General features: G+C 32.2%; 1 protein-coding gene across 1 annotated transcript in view; it reads right to left on the bottom strand.

Annotated features, from left to right (window-relative positions):
* Positions 1-4,186: 4,186 nt before the first annotated feature.
* Positions 4,187-21,582, bottom strand: part of LOC111618994 (homeobox protein DLX-1-like) — a 17,880-nt gene continuing 484 nt past the window's right edge. The window contains exons 2-4 of the mRNA XM_023360621.1: positions 20,686-21,470; positions 20,087-20,268; positions 4,187-4,958 (exon numbers count right to left, since the gene is read on the bottom strand). Coding sequence (XP_023216389.1) covers positions 4,563-4,958; positions 20,087-20,268; positions 20,686-21,190 — 1,083 coding nt within the window. The 5' untranslated portion in view covers positions 21,191-21,470 and the 3' untranslated portion in view covers positions 4,187-4,562. The remainder of the gene's footprint in view (positions 4,959-20,086; positions 20,269-20,685; positions 21,471-21,582) is intronic.

The following is a 21,582-nucleotide window of genomic DNA, read 5'->3' as shown; positions in this document are numbered from 1 at the left end:
AAGGCAGAAATCTTGTCACTTCATAGAAGGAAGGCATTAAACTTGTACTCAAGCCTAGTCAGGAATGAAAAATGTTAAATTAAACTTCTATCTTTTGGACCGGAGAAGTTGCTCGGTCATTAATAAAAGGCCTTCCGATTCATTGAATAGGTAGAAGTGTAGTTATGTAGTCCTTCAATTCTGCTACAGTACTAAGGCAGATGCTTCGTAGGCGGTACGGTTCGGATACTACAATAGACGTATGTCAACACCGAAAATCAACGTGGCCTGTCAGGAGCGGTTCAGACAAAGACATTGGTGCCGGACTGTCTGCAATGTCGGCATCTAACTTCATACAGAACTCCGCCCAACAGTTTTGCCGGAGGTGCAAAAGCAACGAGCCTCCGGCCATCCACGGGCGTACTAGAGAAATTTTTATTGTCAAAATTATTTTATAAATTTAAAAATATCTTTAAAAAAATTAGTTAAGTAAGAGAATGAGTATGCTAAACATTTACTGGAACTGATAGAGTCTCTCCTTCACCCGCTTTTGATTTTTCCTTTACGCTTGGGTGTTTTGGCACAGATCGGCATCTAGCCGTGATGCTCGATTCCAGCCTTGTCTTCACTTCAGAAGGAAAACATTTTTTTTACTAATTATTACTAATAATCAAATACTCTTTTCAACGATAAAGACTAAAATCACTTTATAATTCATATTTTTCTGTAAATATCCTCAACCGACAATAATAAAAGTGTTCTTTTTAAGTGTACAAGAGAGCTAATATTAATAAAACCAGGAAATTTTACATTTGTTTCTTTCTAAAAAACCTTAACTTAAAACTTTAATAAAATTCTATAATACACCACACAACTCAAAATTCTATTACACAAGTTTATAAATATTATTATTATAGTCTACATTTATATACTAAATTTGCTAAAAAAATAGTAAAATTATTTAATTAATTACACAGTTATTAGGCTATATAATTAATAATCACTTAAAAAATTAGCGAAATAAATTAAAATTTTATATATATATATATATAGGCCTATAATAGTCTATATAAAAGCTATAAACTATTTATAATAGAATAATTTTTAATCCAATTATTAATAAATTTAATTTATTATTATTATTATTATTTTTTTTTTTAAACTTAAGAATATATAATGAAATTTAAATCTGAAATATTAGAATTATAAAATTAGTCTTTCTTTCTCTCTCTTTTTTTTCCTTCAGCTCATTAAGCTTGTTATCTAGAAATCACCTTCGCTGATTATAATTCAACTTTATAGACCATTATTAACTCCATTGTTTTTTTGTTTAAAGCAAAAGGCCTAAGAAAGCCGTCCCTGATTTATTTCTGTGTTAAATTTATATTTAGCCACGTTTCGTTTAAATTTCTAAAAGAAGAAATAACATGTGGGCATTCAATTGTTTACTACAACAACCATCTAGAAAACTTAAATTTCCAATATTACCATTCCCTAATACTTTAAAAATATATATATTATTAAATAGCAATTTTTTAAGAGAATATTTACTTATTTTAATACATAAAAAACGAATCGAGAAACTTTTATAGTCGGCATTTTCTATCACCAGTTATCAAGGAATCGAAGAGATGATAAAGGTTGTTTTTATGTGTTTTTGTTTGAAATTTTGATTATTATAAATTTTAATTATTTTCTCTAAAATTATTTCTCTTTTCTCTAAAAAAAAAAATAGAGTAAAAATTCTCTACCGCTTAAAATCTTCTGGCATCTCTCATCCGGTTCGATCCATCATCGGGATCAATCTCTATCACCATCAAAGAAAGTGATGTTTGATGCTCTAATTCTTTGCAGTGATTTGTTCTAACGATGAAACTTTCTCCGAAGATAGGAGAAAAGAAAAAAAAAATATATATATATATATTATTTCTGGTCAAGCGACCAAGCGAATATTTCGACCTGCATCCACTTTTCTTTTCTGACTCATCGCATGATTACAAGTCTTCCGCTCCACCTTCTTATACATAAACGAAAACAAACAAGCGCAAAAAAAAGAATAGGCCTTATGAAAGCGAAAGTGTTTCCGACGTATTCGGAGTTTAGAGAGAGAGAGATGACGAATATTTTCATTTTTTAGAAGAGTGTTAAGCATGAGTTAGATTTAAATGTCAATCTAGGAATGTATCCTAACTGCATTCAACCTTTCCATCATGAGTTATTCAATGGCTATCGAAGAATAGGCACCGCCCTCGAAGCATCAAATATAGATAGCAAAAGTTGAATTCGAGTAATAGTTGATAAATTCATTTATCATTTACCTTTTTAAGTTTTTATTTAAAAAAAAAAGAAAAAGATTATCGCCATTACAGCCGTTCACGTATAGATTCTTTCGTATAACAACCGAAAGTTTACACGTAATTCTATCAGCGTGACCGAAAGTTTAAAAATAAATTCCGGTAATCTTTATCCTAAATAATAATTTTATTTGCTAAAAAAATGCATGATTTTATTCATTCACATTTACTTATGATTGTAATCATAGCCTATATGACTAGAAATCTAATCAATTCTTACAATTACAAGAGTTTTGAATGGCATAAAGATTATAATGATATAAGTTTAATAGTTATATTGGTCTTATCTGCTTATTTAAAATAAGATAAACATAGATAAAAATTATTATAACATTCTAATTAACTATAAACGTTTTATTAATATTAATGAAAGTCCTACCTACTTTTCCAGTTTGAATTCAACCTAACGTTCCGCCATAGTTCCTGTAAGTTTGTAGAAAAAAAAAATATATATATATATAAGTCCCAATTTTTTATACTTTATCTTAAATTCAACATAATATTTATTTATATTTATACAATTTAAACGTAAAAGATCATTTTTTCAATCAAATATTTTTATGTTTTTATGAGAATTTCTATGCAATATCGAGCAAAAGTAAAGATATATAACATCACTTAGAAAACTTAAATTAAAAGTAAAATTATANTTAAAATGTAAAATTATACTTTATGTAATGTACAAATTAAAAGTTATATTGTTAAGATTAAAAATAAGATATGGTAACAAGAAAATTTCTTATAGAGAAAGAGATATTAGTGAAGAGTTTGTTGGCAGAACCGACAAAATTAATGTTCCTATGTTAGTAACCTTTTAGGTAAAGGTGATCAAATGACTTGAATTATGACATGCTTAGAATGATAAGAAATAAATGTGCATAAAAGATATCCTCTAATAGCAATCGATGTCCTCTAATTGGAAGACGTAATGTTACACTAATGAGATAAGACGTAATAGGTGCTTCATCTAATTAGGTTATTCTCCGGACCAATTGATGTAACATTAAACCTGCTTCTTGTTTCTAATCGAATAAGCTGGTTATTTCTACTTTAATAATCTTTAAAATTTACAAAATTTTTAATTCAAATAATAAAATCGCCATTTTTTAAATTAAGAGAATTAAAAAAATAAATATTTAATTTTAATTTTTTCTCGTTTAGGTTACCTCCTGCATGCTAATTGACATCACACCGATTTATTTCTTACAATCAACATAAAGAATACGACAAGTCGCATTGGAACTGAGAATAAAGAAACGAAATATATTTAATTAAATATTTAAAATCTTTTTTTTTTCAAATATAAATAATATTTTCATTAAATATTGAAGAATTTTTAAAATATTTCACGCAGTTAAAAATTTTCTCGTTGTATTGATCCGATAGAGCGGCATGAAAAAAGATGCGGAGACGAAGATTCTCTAAAATACTTTATTAATGAAACCTCACAATATACATTTCAAGTGTCATTTCCTTTTTCCTTTTTAAATTTTTTAAATCTCATTTTTTTTTGTCAGGACCTACAAACACTTTTTTCATTCATAAAAAGCAAAAGAGGGTTTAGAAGGGGAGGCATATGGAGGGAGCTGAGAAACTGTACACTAACTCAGAGATCAGGGATGTCGGAGGGTCCCCTTTTTTTATATGGGCACATTGCACAAAGAAGGGCAGGGACCATGTTCTCCTCCGCGTACACTTGAGTATTGATCGAAATGTTCTTAGATGAGTATGACGTCACGTGAAGCCATCAGGAATTCGCGCACATTCTCCATAACGGAGTGAAAGACCCATGGCCTGCACGTACCTGAGTAGCTGGAGAAGAACACTAGGTTAACACCACAAACGTACATATATATACACAGGGCCCCTCGGATTTTAAGGACCCCACAGGCCCAGGACGACATTGGTTTTTTTTTTTTAACTTAAAAAAACGGCGAATCGGGATAGCACCGAGCCCATACGCCGTCGGTCCTATAAGGATAGAAACACGTCAAAAACATTTCACAAAGGTCGTCAAGTCTTTGGAGAAGATCACATTTGAGCCTTCTCTTTATGGAACTGTAGGGAGGACTCGGGCCCGTCTTCATACTCACTGTGGGGCTCAAAGTTGACTGGACCAATCCCGGAAACCGCTGTACAATACATTTTCGATTCAGAGCAGCCTTTCACGCTCTCAGGCTGACTGAAAGAAGGAGATCCGAAATTCAATACATAATTCTCTTTTTTTAATTAAGTGAGGATCTGTTGATTCATAGATGGATCCGGTTGATGATGGTACCAAGAATACTGGGGCATATACGTGTTAGATACATTCATTGCTGCCTTGGCAGGATTCATGTCCCAAGAACTTATAGGAGGGCTCATGGCAGGCGGACTAACAGCTGTAGACATACTGTTCACTTGTGGAGGATTGGACGGTGCAAGAAGTCCAGATTGGGGTAACACTGATGGTGGTGTACGACTATCGTGCGATTCTGGTGGTGTCGAAGCCGGATTTGGTGGCACCATATTTGGATTGGTTGTTGGCGTCTGATTTTGCTGCTGAGGTGGTTGTTGTTGTTGCTGTTGTTGCGCCTTCAGCATTTTCTTGTACTTGGATCTACGATTTTGGAACCATATCTTTACCTGGGGATGAAACATTTATTTTAGTTACAATTTTAAAAAGATATTTTACATTTAGTAATTGAGATTCTGATTATTATGGGGCTTAAATGGATACTTTTTCTGCTGCCATAGTTACAAAATGTTTTGATAAAATAGAAAAAAATATTGTTTTTTTAATTGAATTGCACAAATATATCTATACAAAGGTATCAGGATTGAGTAAGCCGACATCAAAAACAAACCCGTTGAAGTCCGGATATCAGTCATGCTGTTGGACTCAGCACCTGGCAGCGGATGTTTGTGGTCATGTGATTTCCTGTATGAGGGTGAGCATTTCCGGCCAAGCATGTCTCCTCTTGACATCTGCATACAATATAGCAAGCAGGATTTCGACTGTTTTGATACATTTATATAACTGCTTCAGCAAATATTAATTGGAAAGGAAGAACAAACCGATTTAATTTTTAAAAAAAACAGAGAAAATAGATCTATTCTATATAAACCAACGAACTCCATGTTGGCGAATTCCTAGAAATGCATTGAGTTCTGTGTAGAGAAGTAAAGAAAAAACTCAGAAGGTGAAAAGCTATCAAACAACCACGCCTTCGGCGGGGACTGGTACAGAAAACCTTCTTTATCCGCTTGGGAGAAGAATGCATTAATGCGAAAAATTTGGGACGATTTAAGAAATTCCACTCGACTCACGAGTTACTGATTTTTCTGAGTCCTAAATCTATTAAATTATCATCCGAAAATTAAAAACGGAATTATCTCCAATTGAACCAGAATAGTATTTATGATTTTAGAAGTTAAAATTCCTAAATAGCCTTTAACCATATAGTCCCAGATCTATTTTAAGTTCCAGTTAAATAGTGACAATGTCCATGACACACATCAAAAAACCATGACGTCAACGCTTTATTGTCCACTGACGTCACAGGATAAAACCAATGGAAGAAGTGCAGTAGTAAGAAATTGACCGCACGGGGTCGCTGTCAGGAGTATCGTGTTGCCGACGACTGTTCACACCTAATTGAAATTGCCACCACATAATTTACGAAAGGCTCTTTCTCTCTCTCTCTCTCTCTCTCTCGCTCTCTCTCTCTCTTTCTCTCTCTCTTCATGGCATCTGCTAAGAGTCCGGTTTGGACAGGCTGATAGGGTGGAGCTTATCGGAGATTGCTGCTGCGTTTAGGATTAGCTTAAGCTGGTGAAGTTGGATGTTACCGATGAAGAGGCTCCGTTCAGGAGATCTTTCGTCCCCCAACTGTTACGTGACTAGGCGGTAACCGTTCTGCAGGAAATACTGTAGGCTGCATTACTCTAATAGAACCTAATGTGATGCCATCTGTAAGAGAGCCATCCGCTCATGATAGCAGCCGGTAAAACGTTTAACAAGAAATACTCTTTGGTCCACTCGGATTTAAAAAGGAGTCGAGTCATGTTACACATACTCTCACGACACAACTGGATATCCAACTTGGCGAATATAGGGAATAGAACGAGGTGGTCGTCACAAGACTAGCGTGGGTGGGCCTGACGTGCACGCAGCCCTTACACGGTAGCGAATTCGCTATCGGTTTCCTATACAGAGACCTTCTGCAATGATCTAGACTACAGGGGATACTCCGCCTTCTGTTTTGTCATCATTCCAAGTTTGTAGAAGAGCAGCACGTAGTTGCATGTAAGATACATAAAGGGAGTTGAAAAATGGACTATTCTTTAGAACTAAAACAAGCACCATCCTTAAAAAATTTACTAAAAGTCGTACTTTATTATTAATGCTTTATCGTTCTATTTATATAAGTGGCAACAAACTTTTATCCGTAATTAAGTTCACATTAAAATAGCAAAGTCAGATATAAAATGTATAAAATTAATGGGGAGGAAAACAGAAAATATTAAAACATTATGCTCTACTTCATAGATAACACGATGATAACAAAATTATTTAATAACTAAGAAGAAAAAAGAAAAAAAAATACATAATTTTAATCAAGAATTAAATTTAGATAGATCTAATTTCCGGGTCTAAGTCTATAAGAATGATTACGTAAAAGGCTAAAGTAAAACTTCTTCAACGTCATGACACCTGTAAAGCAAGTCACGTGGTGCAAGAATAGGTCAGTTGTTAGGTGGCGGGCGGATACAACGTCAAGCAATAGATCTATCATGTCGGCACCGGAGGGGGGAGGAGAGGGCGATGGGATAGCATCTAGCCCACAACCAGGCTATCCGGTCACGGCTAGGCTGAGGAAGTTGTCGTTGGAGGGCTCGGGTTAGGAATGGGGGAGTAAGCGTGATGAATATTCAAAGGTAGCCGACGTTGCCAGAAGTAACGTGTAAACAAAGTAAAAAAAAAAAAAATGCATTATAAACTTTTCTTAGGTCTCAAGAAGTCATTAATAAGCAGGGATGCAAAAAAAAAAAAAAAAACTTTAGCTAAAAAGATCTTTGGCATAAATGGATAAATACTCGCCCAATTTTGTACACATTTGCTACAAACGTATATATCTATTAGACATAACCTTGCAATAGACCTAGTTAGTCGGAAGTCTCGTAAAACCTGTCTCGGTTGTCGCTCTTACTTTTAATCATTCTACCCCCTTTCCTAGTGTGTTTTAACACGTGCACCTTCTCTCACGAAATCGAGGCCACATCTAAAGTGTACTCGAAACTTCGATTTTTTCATGAAAAAAAGAAAAAAAAAAAATCCTTACACTACGTATCAATCGGAAATGTCTCAAACGACATCCCTTATCACCATTAAAAAATAATTTATCTGCAATAATATTCTTCCCCATCTCATCCTTCTCATCCCGATTCTGATCTTTCTCCCATTCAATTAAAAATTTATTTTAATTATTTCTAACACGAAAAGAAATTTTAAATAAGTTATTAAAACAAAAGCTGAAAGGATTACGCAGAGTAAATATTATTCTAGATTTATCGACGTATTTCAAATCATATGCAACTAAACAGCCTGTTATACGACTATATGGGTCATTGTAAACAGTAAGTTACTCATGCCATTATTGCAATAGTCTTCATGTAGCTTTCTGTGCTGCACGCATCGTTGATTAGGTGATGATGCAAGGAGTGATGAAAAGTCGTCAAATAGACAACTCTTATTATATCCCATTAAGAGTCTATTTATCAAAAAAATAAAAATAAAATAAGAAAGTTCAATTTAATGGATAGTAGCCGATCTAAGAGATTAAAATTTAATAATAATTAATTCTTATTTACTAAAATAACCCGTATTTCATTTCGCGCACTGAATAATATTTCAGGTTCATAAATCACCTAAAGAATCAACCCTTTAGGTAGATTAGCGATTAATTTTTAGCAACCGGGAAAATTTTAAAGGCTAATTTATTTTCGAGCAGATCCTTGAATATGCAGAGTTTCGAGAAACTTTTAAATGGCACACTATACATCACTCGGGATATGCTTTAAACGGCTGAGTTCTAGTCGTGGTAACCTCGAGATTCTAAAGATAAGGAAATGAGCAGGCTTCAAGGAAGTGCAGCTCTTTTGGAATTCTAAATTCTCACACTTTTATATATGAACTTTTTTTTAACTAAAAAACATTTTATTTCTCTTTAGTTTTCTTAATTTTTTAATCCGTAATTAATAAGAAAAGGATATTGTAATTTTAGAATTTTTAAATTTCATCCGAATTATCTAATTGATAAATTACGTGTGTATATTATCATATTTCATTGAAAAAATAATTGTTTAGTAATTAAAATTTATTATATACTCTCATATGTTTAAGATTGTACGTTGATTATGCCCTAAAGGTATTTATCTAAACCTATTATTCCAAAGTAAACTAGGACTACAACTTTTATTATTAGGACTTCTTCCTCAATTTTTCCTCTCAGAAAATTTTATTTCCTACAGACTTTTTGGCTTTATTAAAAGAAGATTCATTCGATTATACAAAAAAAAAAAAAGGAAATCAAAAGGTTAGTAACCATTCTAAGCAACTATCTCAATCAGATCTGAAAATTTGCATTTTCACGCAACTAACTTAATAATTAAGCGACATTATTTAACAAATTACTAGCACCTACCTAATTTGCGGTATACCACACGTTAGGAAATAAAAAAGAAAGGCAATTTTATAGGCTACCATCCAGATACTATCCTATCAGCTAACCGGATTAAATAAAAAAAAGAATAATAATAATCCAGTTAAGATAACAGGAGCAGTAGAGATAAAAATCTATGATTTAAACAGAATAAAAAAACAATTTTAAAAAAATATGATTTCTACTGAAAATAGGGTGCAAAGATATCACATTGCTCCTAAATGATATTATAAGCTAATGCCTAAGTTGGCTATCATCAATAAGAGCCGAGCAATAGGACAAATCTTGCGGTCAGAACAGGTTCTTTGTTTCTCAAGTATTTCCCTGACTCGACCTTGGACCTGTCCCTTTAGCTATGGAAACTCTTACACAATTCTTTGGCAGCGGCTAGCGTGATTTAGTCAGCATTAGGCCGGAAGTCTGTGCGCAATAGGAGACCCCCCTGCTATGATTCTGCATATTACTACTTTTTGTCATCCATTGTTATTGTCTCGAAACATCCCAATTTATATTGAAGGACAAAAAAGTTTCGATACATCGCGGTCTGCCAATTTTAAATTTATTTTTTACCCTTGGAAATTTAGTAACTCGTTTTACGTATTTTATATTGTTTAAACGAAAGAATCCTGATGTGGCATTACAGTAAAGTTTCATAATTCAACATTTCTCTCTCTCTTTTTTTTATATTTATTTATTTAAATTATATTTGAAAGAAGCCTTACAAATCATTCTGGACAGCAGTAAAAGTGGCAAAACGGAACTTTGAAACTATGTAATAAGTTAATAAGTAACTTCGCAAATAAAACTACATCCGTTGACAACTGTTAGTATATAGTCGAGCACAAAACGTGACATTTCCCGTTCATGTGCGTGACAACCACATGACACACATTCTTCTATTGTCCCATTGTGGGTTGTTTTCACTGGTCTGTATCGTTTCAATCTGTCTACTTTGTTTCGGTTTGCAGATGGTGGCCACTACGATATATTCATCTTCCCTCGACTACCTTCCGATATACCGTGCCTCTATGTAGAAAAATTCTAGCGCTAAGATAATAGAATGATCCAATCATCCTTCAAACACCCCGCCTTTATTTTATGGCATTGAAGAACGGCCCACTCTTCTGAGCGTTTCAATGTTCCAAGGCCCTCTCGGAGGAACATTAAACGTCAACTTTAACCCGTCAAGAAGAATATCGAAATTTAATAGTCGAAAGTTTAAATTCAAACTTATAAAGATAAATATATATATATATATATTATATAGGGCCCATAAACATTATAATTACTGTGATCAATTAAGAAGATCTTCCTATTAAAATAACTTCGAAGCCCATCTCTCGTTAAGGACTTAATTTCTGATCATGCAATTGGAATCATTCCTTTAACATGTTTATTAAACAAGAATTAGCCATGATTCAACTGAAATGATTATTTCTCATGCTAATAGAGGTCGTTTCAATCAATTAAAGCATCATTACAAGAAACACTGAACTTAATCATTAACAATAAGGTCTACTTAAAACAATAAAACTTCCCTACAGCTAATAGACCTTACGCTATTGGCATTTGTTTACCTCAAAAACTACGAATTACACACACAGAAAACAATAATTATACTTAATGTGGACAACATTAAAGGTCATAACCTAAGCTTAATAGTTTATAGCGATCACACCAAAATGTAAAAAATATTTGCAATTTAAAATGGGGGGGGGAAATCCGATTACTGATAAGCCCATAGGCAAACAAGCATAGAGTTCGTGTTACAACTCTTATTATTTTTATTATGCAACATAAGTTACCGCTTAATTACAAATGCCTATGGGCATTTTTATATTAGTTATAACGTGAATGGAACTTTTAAGAAAATATAATATTTTCTTAAGATATTATATCACTAATATGTTTAATACTTAATCTATTTTACTTACATTTTGAAATAAAAAAAAAACACTATATATAGCCTATATATATATATATTTTTTAAAATTTGAACTGTTACAAAGAAACTTATCGGTCAAATAATAAGTTTAATTCTGAAGAAAAGCATTTTTTCTTAACAGAAAAAAAAGAAAATTCAAAAAGGAATAAATGGAAATAATTTTTATTCTTCCGGGAATTTTTGGAAAAGGAGGTACTCTAATGTTAATTTTTGAGAGGCGTTTCGTTTTGTTTCCATATAGCATATATATTATTATCCCTGTAATTGTGTGATAAGTGCTTTCGTGTGATTAAATGCACTAAAAGCTACCAATGTATATAATTCTGATGAAAAGTAGCACTTTTCCAAGATGTTCGCACCTTTTGACAATTTCTAGGCAGTTCTAGTAAAGCGAATGGGGGGAGTAGTGGATGTTTTACCATTTTGCAATAATAACCGATTAATATAATTGTCATCCAGTAACTAATTAGCGTATGCGAATCTATACGGCATATACAACTTTAGATTTAAATCAAAAGGTTGTCTTACAAAAGATAAAATAGTTATTAAACATTAGAAAATTCATTTAATATTTTCCGAGTCACTTTATCCAAAAAAAAAAATGATATTAAAAGAGAAAATTGACCTTAAGTACCTAGCAAATTAGTCGAACAAGTTACAATTTAGTTTAATTTGCTCAGCCTTTACGACGATAACCTAAATGAATTCTCTTCGCACTATCTAGGTCTATTATCCATTTATGTATTAAATCACGTGATATATTACAGGCCTTCAGGCTTCCAACGTGTCTATCTGGATCGGGTTCCGTTTTTGTTTTTTGTTTGTTTGTTTGTTTGTTTCGGATAAGTTACCCCCGATAACGCGAATCTCACAACAGTTGAAAAGATGCCAAAGATCCTCAATATTAATCTATAAACTAATAATATAATAAAAATATGGTCCTGTTCTATTGAAGGAACTTCTGTAAGGAACAGGTTGACAGGACCTTTTATCTAACTAACATGCGTCTACCTCGCGGCTAGGACAGGTAGCAGGACAGGTAAAAAGATTTTACGTAAACTTTGCCTAAACTGGCAGGTAATTGTCCTAATAACAGCTTCCTAACCGACAATTAAGTGCTGCTATAGGTGCGCCCCTTCGCCGCAAACATGGAGGTGGAACTCATATAAGGCGCACACTTCCAAAATGTTTGTATTTGTTCATTTAACCCATCTATTTTCCACACTCAAAATGATCATCCAATTTTCAACCTCCTCCCAACTTTATCATTGCCTCAAGGCTCCATTTTTATCAGCTGAGCTACGAGGAAATCAAAAATATTGACCTCCTCTCCAAGTTTTTCGGTTCCGAACAATTCGTCCTTAAGGCTAGGGGCCAAATTTGACTTTTTAATTACTTTTTATCTTGAACTTAATTGTTATAAAAAATTTAAATCATTTGTTTTTCACCTTATAATAATGAAATATAACCCGTTAACATTGTACTATTAGTGATGGCCTCTTATTTCTTTCCGATTATGGTGATAAAACTCAATAGAATTAAAAACTGCGGCTTAAAGGACTTCAACTAATCTAAAATTCTTCAGAATTAAAATGTTTACTTCTCAGCTTTCGTTATTAAAGAGGTTAATGTCCATTTGCTAGTATTAAAACAGGCCGATCGGATAATTAAACGCGCGAGAAGCGACCATAAAATGGCATCCGCGCATATTAATTTCATTTGAAAAAATCCAATTAATTCATACATATAAATACTACATCGATTCTAATTTTTATCTAATTGAACGCACAATCAACGGCGCATTATGTGGATTACTTAAATCTACTCAATTGAATGTAATAATACGACGTGTAAGAAAATTAAATTATCTGAAGATAGGCGAAAAAAAAAGGCCAAGAGAGTATCAGATCTCCACGCCAGATGAACCCCCTGTTGACAAGAGGGTCACACAGGTGTCGCTGAGAGCAGTAAACTTTTACGATGGCAATCATCTGTCCAGTTTTCGCCCATTCAGTCACTCGGTTGGGCCTCCTAGAACAAACAGCCTCATGAGGAATCACTGTTGAGGCAATCCAATTGTCTTGGGTAAATATGCCAAGATTAATGGCAAGAAGTGTCGTCTAAAGTATCGAGATCGTTATCTAATGCTCTTAACGCTTTCTTTTTAATTTCCACCATTTAAATCTTTATATATACAGTATATAGATGTTTCTCAAATAACCGTGTAAGCAATTTTCTCTAGAAAGATATAATATTGCAGTCTTCACTTCTTACTTACGTGGTAAAATTATCGAAAAGTAAATTTTTTTTTTTTAAAGTTAATGTAACGAAGAATGCATTTTAGGGTCTATCTAGTTTATAAATTAGATACTGAACACAGGAAAACTTCATTAAAATAATAGTTTTCAAAACTAACTTTGATGTTTTTCCGATAAACTTTACAAATTAAATTGTAGAGGGGAAAATGTACAATTTTGNTTATAAGGGGGTCGACTGTACAGTATATAACGTTATATCGAATCTATAACATGTCAACTTATAAGAAAAACATAATTTAAATTGATTTATATTAAGGCTAATTCCCGAAATTCTATAAAATTACTAACATTTAAAAAAAAAAAATTGCTCTCGTTCTTCGAAAATTCATTCTAATTATTATATAAAATGTCCTATTAAATATTTAAAGTAGGGGTATATATTCGTGTTTTATACCCGTTAAAACATTAAATATTATTACATCTATAATTTAATTAGAATTAAATTAAGATAAATATTCAATATCTTTGTTTTTCTTTTAATATAGGGCCTAAATTTAGATATTTTAAAATGTAAGTGTTATCATTCTTATAAAAATCCTTACTTTTTGATATTAATTTCTTTAGAAAAATAATTAAAAGTAGTACTTTTATATGTTAGACATTTAATTTTTTTAATAATTACATTCAATTATAATTACAAATTGATATTAGATAATAATAATAACCTCGTTTAAAAACATTGTAACTGATAACATAAGAATTTTGTGTGTATTAACAACTTTTAAATAGACTTTTTGTTGTTTTAATAGGTGTGAAGTATCGGGTAGTGTTTCTATTTTTATTTTACTTTTTTATTATTATTATTTTGATGCTCAAATAGGCATTAAATTTAATAAAAATAAAGTAGGCCTAGTTCAACATTTTCATTGAAAAATATAATTCAAGCATTTAAAATATTTTGTTTGGATTCACGGTCCGAAGATTTTTTTGACGTCCACTAAAAAATATTTTCAACAACAGAAGAATTTAAGAAAATATTCCTTTTTTTTTTTTTCTTTATTTTTGTGAGAAGATTTTTTTTTTAAATTTTATTTCTCTCTCTCTTCATGAAAAAGAAATTAAACTTTTCTCATTACGTTTTGGTCATTTTAATGTTAATGTTAATGTTTTTGTATTTAAAATGAAGTTAATGATGATTAAATAAATTAATATGATTTTTTAACCTATTAGAATTGAGTTTTTTTAACGTTTTCAAATGGAAATCTGACTCTCGAACGACCATTTTTGTAATGAAAATATTTCTATATTAACCTCTTATTATTAAGTGAATATAATGCAATGATAAAAGACTTATCTAAATATATACAAAATAGGTTTATGTATTAATATAATTTAAAACTTCTAGTTAATTTAAAGGATTAATAACGCTTTACTTTCTAAAATGAATTAATAATTTCTACAGCCATTTTATCTATATTGAAATTTCTCTTTTCATTTTCTCCTCGTAAATTTAGTTTTTAACTTATTAATGATTAAAATAATAACGAAAAATAGCTTCGATTTTATTCTTTTCTATACATCTAATATGTTTTAAATTAAATTAGACACATTTTATTATAATTAAGTGCTAATTATATTAGTTAAATCATTAAAAACAAGAGAGAGAGAGAGAGAGAGATGCTATCACATATTTTTACGTGAATAAACTTATATAATGTAGCCTTATATACAGTAGTTAAGATTCTACGAGAAATAAATAATTAAAAAAAAATTCTATGATATAAAATTTACGCATGAAAAGTTATGGTTAACTAACAAATATTTGCGCCTAAGACATAAACAGTGTATCTAAGCTATTTAAATAGTCTACTTGAGTGAAAATTAAGTAAAGAATTCGAAAAAATGAGAGTCATCCACACCCCAGTCATCTATTTTAATGATCATCCCACCCCCACGGAATAACTGTTGCTTTATTCTTTTGTGTGAAACGAAGTCACGAGAATACCATCCGGTTAGTCACGTGTGTCATAAACTGTGAAAATATTACACTTTTAGTCACCTTTAAAATCGTTTTTTGAAAAATGAGATTCTCTCACACTGTATCTACTTTAAATATTTTTCGATCGAACGGAGTTCATTAAAACACCAAAATTTAATGGCGATGTTTTAACATGAAAGATTTTTATCTAAATATGTTTAGATGCCTACCATTGTTTCCTCCATCGTAAATAAACGCATAAAATGCCTAGAGACTCTTGTCACTCTAAAAACTGAGATGTATTTCGCTTAATTCGTATGCATTGTCTAAACTTGTTTACTCGAATTTTATATGATATATGAGCTTAATCAATTAGGCCTATAAATTAAAATAAATTCCATAACATTTTTAAGATATTTACGTTTTTTTTTCCTCCCTTCAACGAAAAAAAAACTAGTTATTTCGTGTAATTTGCTGCCTTAAATTAAGATTATTATGCAGTAATAAGTGCATTAAATTGAGAATTTTTGGTTGTTAGACGTATATATATATATATATTTCTATGAAAATTAATTTGTTTTTTTTAACAAACGGGGCTGGAAGACCTAAAAAGATGAGTATAGATATGAATAGGCGAAGATGCAATGAGATTGATGTCGGCCTAGAAAGTAGGACTGCGTGCAAACCTCATCTAGGAACCAAACCGAGAGATATGGTTGCGAACACAAAAGACTAGTACGGATAAATGCGCTGCTTTTATCTAAGCCAAGCGTTACATGTCTGATAAACTCTGCTTGAAGCTTAAAGACCGGCTTATCGTCTCCAATCAGCGATAAAGTAATTAGGCGAAACCTAAGGCAGATACTGCACACGAATACCGACTCTCTACTATTGATGCTTACACTCGTGTCGTAAAGTTAATTATTTTATAAACTTTTTCTTTTATGTTCGGTAATGAGATTTAAACGAAAAGTTAAGCNTGTAATTTTAAGTTTATGTTTCAAATTTAACAATTCTGTTTTATTATCTATACTTTGGGACAGCCAAAAATATATTTTTGTTGTTAAATTATTAATATAATAATCTTTAATTTTGAAATTATCAAAAATCAGTGTAAAGTAATTTGCATATACAAATGAAATTATTTATATCTCTCTTAAATCCCTAAGAATTCTGTAAAGCAGTAAAATGTTGATTATATATACTCTTGGGACACACTGTAGCTTAGATTTTTTTATTTTATCATAAAACCAATCAAGCTATGTTTGTCCAAGAATAGACAACAATAATCCTATTCCTATGACTTGCAAGTTCAGCTTCAGCTTTTTCAATCTGGGTATCCATGTTAGTTGGTTTGATAAAAATATAGATTTTTTTAAAAGATGTACATTAATATAAGTAAATAATCAATGTAAAAATCAAGATAATATATTCCAAATTTGGTGTATTAAAGAAAAATATAGTCAATGTACACTAATAATTTTCATATCAATACCTTTATTTTGATACCTTCTATGCAAAACTACTTTGTACAGTACATGAAAATTTCCTGTATAGGTATATTTTACAAGGTTAAGAAACTATTCCTTCTCATTCTCAATAGACACTATTATGAACACGATAATTATGTACAGTACCTAAATCTTAGATTTTGCATTCTTTCTCAATTAAATTAGAAAACATATTTCCATATACATATTATTCTAAGTAAATATTACAAATTCTCTCTTAGAAATGAGTGTAATTATATGAGGGTCACTGAAATATTTGAGATACAGAACCATTTGTTTCTAGAAATAACTTACACATGTTAACCACAATGCCCATGCATTCAAATTAGCAATAGCTAATTGCAGTAATGGAACAGAAGGTAAAAACTGCAGCAACACCAAGTTATTGTGAAAGTACTATTAAGCAATAATTCTTTTTATTTTTTTAGTTGGATTAACTCAAGAACAAAAATTACTAGTAAGCTTATAATTAAAAGGTATCTATCTAATTTCTATAAATTAAAATTTGAAGATAATTCTTTTTATTTTTTTAGTTGGATTAACTCAAGAACAAAAATTACTAGTAAGCTTATAATTAAAAGGTATCTATCTTATTTCTATAAATTAAAATTTTGTATAATAACTAAGCTCCGTTTGAAATGTTCGGTAGGAGGTTGGAATCCAACGGAGGCCATTTCAATAGACAATGCAAGGAAAGAGTGGGAACTTTTTTAAAAAATTAAAAAAAAATCCTTGCATAGGTCACAAAAACAGAAACTGTTTTTCTCTTATTGTTTATTGTTTTGTTCGTTTCCTATTTATATACTGTATTTTCACGTTTATAAAATTTTAGTGTTTGCTGATACAGTTTTTCCGGCCAAGAATGTGTTTTGCCCTCCCACGAAGAACTCTCACTTCTAACTTCACGGTCTAGTTGGAACAGGTGAGCAAGAGTCGTTGTTAAACGGTGCGAACACGTTAAAATTGGGCTAGGCACGAATCGAGACTTCTAGGGCCTAGTTTCTCGCAGAAAAAAAAAAAGTAATTTCCGGTCTGTTTGTCATTTTATTTATTATTTTTTTTTTTTTTAAATGTTTTCACTAATTTCAAAATCCTGTAAACCAATCGATGGAAATCTTATATAAGAAAGCGTTACAACGTTATTCGAACCTAAACCAATTTAATTTAATTGCCATCATCTATTTAAAGAAAAATGAAAATCTACTCAGTGTTAGAGTATTATTTAATGGCTAACTCGTAGCAACATCCGTTGAATTTCATGCCTATAGGCACGCCTAGTTAAGAATCGATCGAGTATAAAACGTTTTACGCACACTACGCATTAAATTAGCCTACATAAGTATAAAACAGATGACTAAATACGGGCCTATAGATACTTATTTTATGAGTTAGATCGACCATTTTTGCGCCAAGCCTACGTTTCGTTATAATTTATAGCCTATAGGCCGAATTAAAACAAGCCTACATATTTTATATCTCTGTTTAAAATTTAAAAAAAAAAATGAATTAAATAAAGTTTCATAAGCTTTAGATACCTCATTGGAAGATGCTGCTGTGATATCAGTAATAAAATTATAGACGAAGGAATGTTTTAATAGCAAAACAAAAAAAAAAAAACAAATGGTAGTGTAGTGTGATCGCTATCTAATAGTTTCATAAATTTGATTTATAGACTGATGCTATTATTAATATTAAATAATATAATTTTTATTAACCTGGTGTATAATTCTGTTAACGTCTTCAGGTATTGACAGCTTACAAAATTTAAATTTTCTTTTAACGTCAATACGAGAAAAACATCGAGCAATTACTTCTTAAGTGATAAAATGTGGAAGATGAAAATTTTAACAACTCTATTCTTTTACCAAAGTTGTTGAAAACATAAATCAAAGAGAAGAAAAGAAAAGAAAATCGTAAAGTAGACTCCGCCTAATTTTATTTGATTATTCTTTCCCCGTTCGAGGAAAAAGAGTCTAATAAAAAGGAGCCGAAAGTCTGTTTGCTGTAAACTAGTATGAAAAACAACATTGTAAACAAATTTTGTCAAAACAAAAATACCAACAGTTACTTTTGTTTGTTAAAACCTCCACCCCCAGAGATTACCTCAATCCAATTCAAACGGAGCATTTTTAAGACCAACTTGTAAATGTCTAAACAAGGCGTAATGTTTGTGAATTTTACGTCGTAAAACACTAAAACATACAAATAACTTACGTATTATCATTTAAAATTTTTTAAATTAATCCATTTTATATAAGAAATATTTATTTAAAATTATAAAATAAAATACGCTTCAATTTTTTAAGGATTTAAACATAATAAAATGAATTTTTTTTGAAATTTATTCGAATTATTCTTATTAAAATATAATGATGTAAGAGAGATTTTTTTTAGAAAATAAAATATTAAAATTATCAGTGATGCGGGCGGGCAAAGAGAGAAAGAGAAAAATCGCAACATCCGAAAAATGATTTAATTCTATATTATATTATTATAGTAATATTTTATGTATTAAAAAATTGTAATATTTTATGACATGAAAATGAAATTATTTATTATTTTTATATAAAATTTTGGATTAAATTATATATTAAAGTCGACATATCTCTAAATAAGGTTGAGATTTTCGAGATCGTTCATCTTCTTTCGGCTATCGTGATAGCTCTATTTGTCATGTTGGCTGTCTGTGTTGAGATAAGTGTAACTGAATGCATGTGCGCCAACACTGCCGAGAAGAACGATTGTCACGAACAAACTTTCCATCAATACATATCCTTATAGAATTATATATTTAAAAAATTATATATATTTTTGAAAGAGAAAAACTATATTAACCTTCCGTCCATATAGATTGAAAAGAACACTTGAGGGACAAATTAATTATTATGACAGGTTGCCGTCGTTTAAATCGCTATTAAAGGAAGAATCGCGTGTGCATTTTATTTAATATAGAAGGGATGACGAGTATCATTACCAGTAATGTCATTAATTCGCCACTGATTGCAACTATCGATGTTGTTATGTCACCCTCTCTTATGCATTAGAGGAAGATACAATCCGATAGATTTAAGAGGGATAATCTAGTTTAAAATAACTCGTAACGCTAACTTAATATAGACTACCATGTGCAGTACAGGTGTTTTATATTAGCGGCGGTCTCAGTTTTACACCACCTGTCATGCTCTCACTTCCCACATGCTCGATATATCCTACATGATGCTAACCCACACTTCTACCCACAGTATGAAAATAGGCTGTAGTATGTGCATAGGCCCTGTCGCAGGCCTAATTTTAAGAGAGAGGCAGCAGGGTGTGCGTGAGTCGGGTTCACGGAGCCCCCGAGGCAATAACACTCACCTGAGTTTGTGTTAGTCCTAAGGATGCTGCCAATTCGGCTCTTTCTGGCAGGGCTAGGTATTGGGTCCGTTGAAATCTCCTGTTTAACTGTTGAAGTTGAAGACTTGAGTAGATAGTACGTGGTTTACGCATCTTTTTCCCTTTACCGTTAACCCGAAGCGTTTCTTCAAGTTGTGTTTTGTCTAAAACGGATTAAAAACCCTTATAAAAAAGTGATTTTATAAAAAAGCGAATTTAAGTTTAAGGATGGTAGAGACATGGAGTGGTTCAAGGCTATCGAGTGGCGGCTGCCAATAGTGTGATTATGTGAACAATTACAGGTAATTATAAACAGCTGAGGGTAATTGTTCACTCTGTTTACTATTGGCATGTGCAGTACTGTGTATATTTGAAAAGACGTTAAATTTGTGCAGCACGTTATTGACTCATCGCGTGTTGAGCCATCATTAACATTTCATTAAAGGCGACTCGACGATACAAAACATTTAACGGCTTTTCACTATTACTCTGGTCACGTAAATACTACTAAGCCTAACGTTCCCTATCCGGGACGCTTCGCTTGTTAAGCCTAACCGATAATAAAAACAAAGCTTACTTACCATCTCTAGGCGGCGATGGACAGGGAGGACATCCTGGCACATTGGCTGGATATGTCCAAGGGTGGCTCGGATGCGTATAACTATTGTGCAATGAACTGTTCAAGGGATTATTGTTCATAGGAAACGGGTAGGCACCTAGAGGCCTAGGGTGCTGCGATGTAGCAAAGGCAGCTTCATGTTGAGTCTGTTGAGTTGGATAAGTCGACCGAATGGGATATGCCTGGGCATGGTGAGACATGGTAGACAATCCTTGTTGCTGGATCTCCATAAATGCCGATTTGTTGCTGACGTCCTGATCAAGGCCATCCGCATTGCCCGCCATAGTGGGATACGGGGCCGTGAATTCTGTGAAATTCAACGTGGTGACGGTATAAGGTATATACCTGACTAAGAAAGAAAGGGACTGTGGCTGCTGTGCGGCCGTACAGCAACTACTTAAAGTGGCAAGTGTACCAAAAGCCCAACGCCGATGAATATGGATGACGAGTGCTGTAACTCCGCCCATAGTACACGGGCCAATCTCCTCATTGGTTGTGACTAGCAACGTGGCTGCTGAGCGGCGGGCAGTGCACCACCTCTCGGGTTCTCCTCTCTCCTAGCCTTGCGGCCTCACCTACCTGGCGCCTTCTATCTAAGGCCGGCAGGGCCTCATAGACGCCTGGTAGCCCCACTCGAGGGGTCCGGCACTCCCCCCTCGATCGATGCACAAAGGTGTTTACGCACATAAATAAATTTCGGTAGGTATGTTCTAAAGGTGTCCACTCGATTCTCTTCTCGCTGTCGTCCTGAGACCAACATAACGTTTATAAATAAATAAATAATATTTTTCTCATTTGCTATTTTAAAATAAAATAAATTTTTAAATATTTATTATTATATTATCGAAAAATGATTTAA

This window comes from Centruroides sculpturatus, unplaced genomic scaffold (genome assembly GCF_000671375.1).
Source record: "Centruroides sculpturatus isolate CEXI.00-Female unplaced genomic scaffold, Cexi_2.0 scaffold259, whole genome shotgun sequence".
Classification (NCBI taxonomy): Eukaryota; Metazoa; Arthropoda; class Arachnida; order Scorpiones; family Buthidae; genus Centruroides; species Centruroides sculpturatus.
The sequence above is the reverse complement of the archived record's forward strand: the minus strand, read 5'-3'. Positions and strand labels throughout refer to the sequence as shown.